The 2,248-nt window shown below is 63.8% G+C and overlaps 1 protein-coding gene across 1 annotated transcript in view; it reads left to right on the top strand.

Moving 5' to 3' along the window:
* Nucleotides 1-2,248, top strand: part of EMIHUDRAFT_238310 (hypothetical protein) — a gene marked incomplete at both ends in the record, with an annotated part of 5,459 nt that overhangs the window by 2,182 nt on the left and 1,029 nt on the right. Inside the window, 2 exons of the mRNA XM_005777177.1 lie at nt 237-298; nt 553-744. Coding sequence (XP_005777234.1) covers nt 237-298; nt 553-744 — 254 coding nt within the window. The remainder of the gene's footprint in view (nt 1-236; nt 299-552; nt 745-2,248) is intronic.

Here is a 2,248-nt window from a genome sequence, read left to right as displayed (position 1 = left end):
GCCGTTTGCACAACGAGCCGCTCCCACCTGTCACGATTCCCGCCCCTGCCAGCCTTTCCTCGACCCGTCGCAGGCAGCAGCTCTGCGGCTCCTCCCTTCTCGGCATCATCCACCCGGCGGACCGCCTCCCCCTCTCGCAGACCGTCCAGGCCTGCTCACACGCACGTGCCCCGAGCCGTGCACCTTGCATGCCGCCCCGCTCCTGCTTAAACACTCGCCCTGCCCGTCCCTCCCAGGCGCTGCTGGTGGCTGCCGCCACCGGCCTCGCCAGCACAACCTCCTCGACGCTTCGCGCAAGGTGCCACGCGCCACATGCGTAGTTGCGGCCCTAGGTACCACACATCTTTCTTGCTGCCGTGCTCGGCTAGCAAGCATAGCCCTCGCCACTCACCTCAACGAACCTCGGAGCCACGGGCGCGCCGCGCTCGCCGTCGCCGGAGAGGAGAGTGAGAGAGAGAGAGAGAGAGGCACGCCCTGTCAGACTGTTCTCAGCCTGCTGTCACCCAACCGACCAAGGTACCGCGTCCTCCTCCCTCACGCGGTGGGGGGCAGGCCGGGCGGCGGGGTGGCAGCGTCCGCCGTCGAGTCTACCTTCGCCATCCTCCGGTCCGATAGCGAGCCGATGCGGCTCCTCGTCTCCTCGCGCTACGCCCTGCCGGACGGCGCCGCCGCCGGGGAGGGATGCAGCTTGTACCCCGCTCAGCAGGCGTTAGTCTTCTCGTGCGGCTGCGAGCCGCACGCAGGGTGCTCGATGTGCTGCGCCGGGGGACCCAAGTAGCGTGGGCGTGAGTCCGCAAGACGGCGCGGCGCGGGGAGAGTTGACTAGTAGGATGGCATGCGCGACGCCGCGTCTCTCTCTACCCTCGGTCGCTGCCTGAGAGATGGCGGCTGCCAAGAGGTACACCTCCATGGCTGCCGTGTCCGTGTTTCTTTTGTTGTGTGATCACTGCCTCTCGGTGTTATGTTTCCTTTTTTGCCATGTTGTGTTGACTGGTTATCCCTCCTGTCCGCTGGCGTGCTATACTTACTCTCTCTGCGAGCGAAATGCTTGTGTGAGTGGAGAAGTGCACCTTACCTGCTTGTTATTCGGCCGAGGCCCTGACAGAGTGATTGTGTGGAGCCCCGTCTCAGAGACATCACGCAGACAAGCAGGGGGAGCACCAGCTACCTTGTGGACTCCACTCTCCAGAACCTCTGCCTCGTGGCCGACATCGCTCCACGCCTCAAAAGTGGCCTTGCCTCAACGGCCAGCACCGCGTCGCTCTCATGAGAACCATGGGCTCTTGTCGCCAACTGTCTGGCTTCGCTGCAACGGAGGACGACCGCCGCCGCCCTCACCCTCGCCGCCATCGCCCTCGGAGCGCGGCCGACTTTTGCGACTGCTGTAGAAACCCGGGATCTGGGGGTACAGAATGTTAGCATCAAAGACGTACGTCTTCATCGAGAGGCCAGGCGTCAGGTAACCTGGCACGGATATCAAACCGCGACGCTCTTGCTGGTGCCGAGACAGGTCTGCACGCTTTCTGACAGTATCTTCACATACCTCCAGCGCCCCAGCGGCGTCTTGGATGCTCCTCGCCCTCCTGACCCACGCTCTGCACGTCGGTCCGCCATCCTCGAATCCGTATCGCAAGGCGAAGATCACCGGCCTGCAGGCACCTCGTGGTCCGCGCATTGGCTCGGCTCGCAGCTGCATTCGCTTCCAGCCTGAATCTTCCAGCGTCTCTTGTGCCTGCTTCTGTCTCGCAAGTTCCCGTATCCGTGGACTCAGCTTTGTCGGTGGACTCCGGCGCGGACTTCGCCGTGACGATGGAGTCGACGGGCCGGGGCACATATTGCAATATTCGTTTCGGCCTGCTTTCAGTAAGTAATCAGGTAAGTCAAAATTCTTTGAGCTAGCCTTCGATGTTATGAAACAAACGCAAGGCGGACACAAGCACATCGCTCTCTCGGCCCCACAGACATCCCGCACACCCGCCGCACACCCGCCGCCCCCGCGCGCGCCCCACCCCGGCCGGGAGAGAGGGGAGGGACAGTTTGGGACGGCAACAGAACGAGTATGTTGAGTCCTGGCTCAACAACGCAGAGAGAAATGAAAGCCGTCCGGCTCACAAGTCCGGCTCACGCGCCCCGACTGACCGATCTACCGCACTGAGCACTTCCGCCCCCTCGCTCCCAACCCATCCACCTCGCCTCGGGCCGCGCCGCGCAATCTCGGGCGATCTCGCGCCATCTCGCCGCCCCCCCC

This window comes from Emiliania huxleyi (genome assembly GCF_000372725.1).
Source record: "Emiliania huxleyi CCMP1516 unplaced genomic scaffold EMIHUscaffold_265, whole genome shotgun sequence".
Lineage (NCBI taxonomy): Eukaryota > Haptophyta > Isochrysidales > Noelaerhabdaceae > Emiliania > Emiliania huxleyi.
Note: the sequence above shows the minus strand (reverse complement) of the source record. Positions and strands in the feature narration are given on the sequence as shown.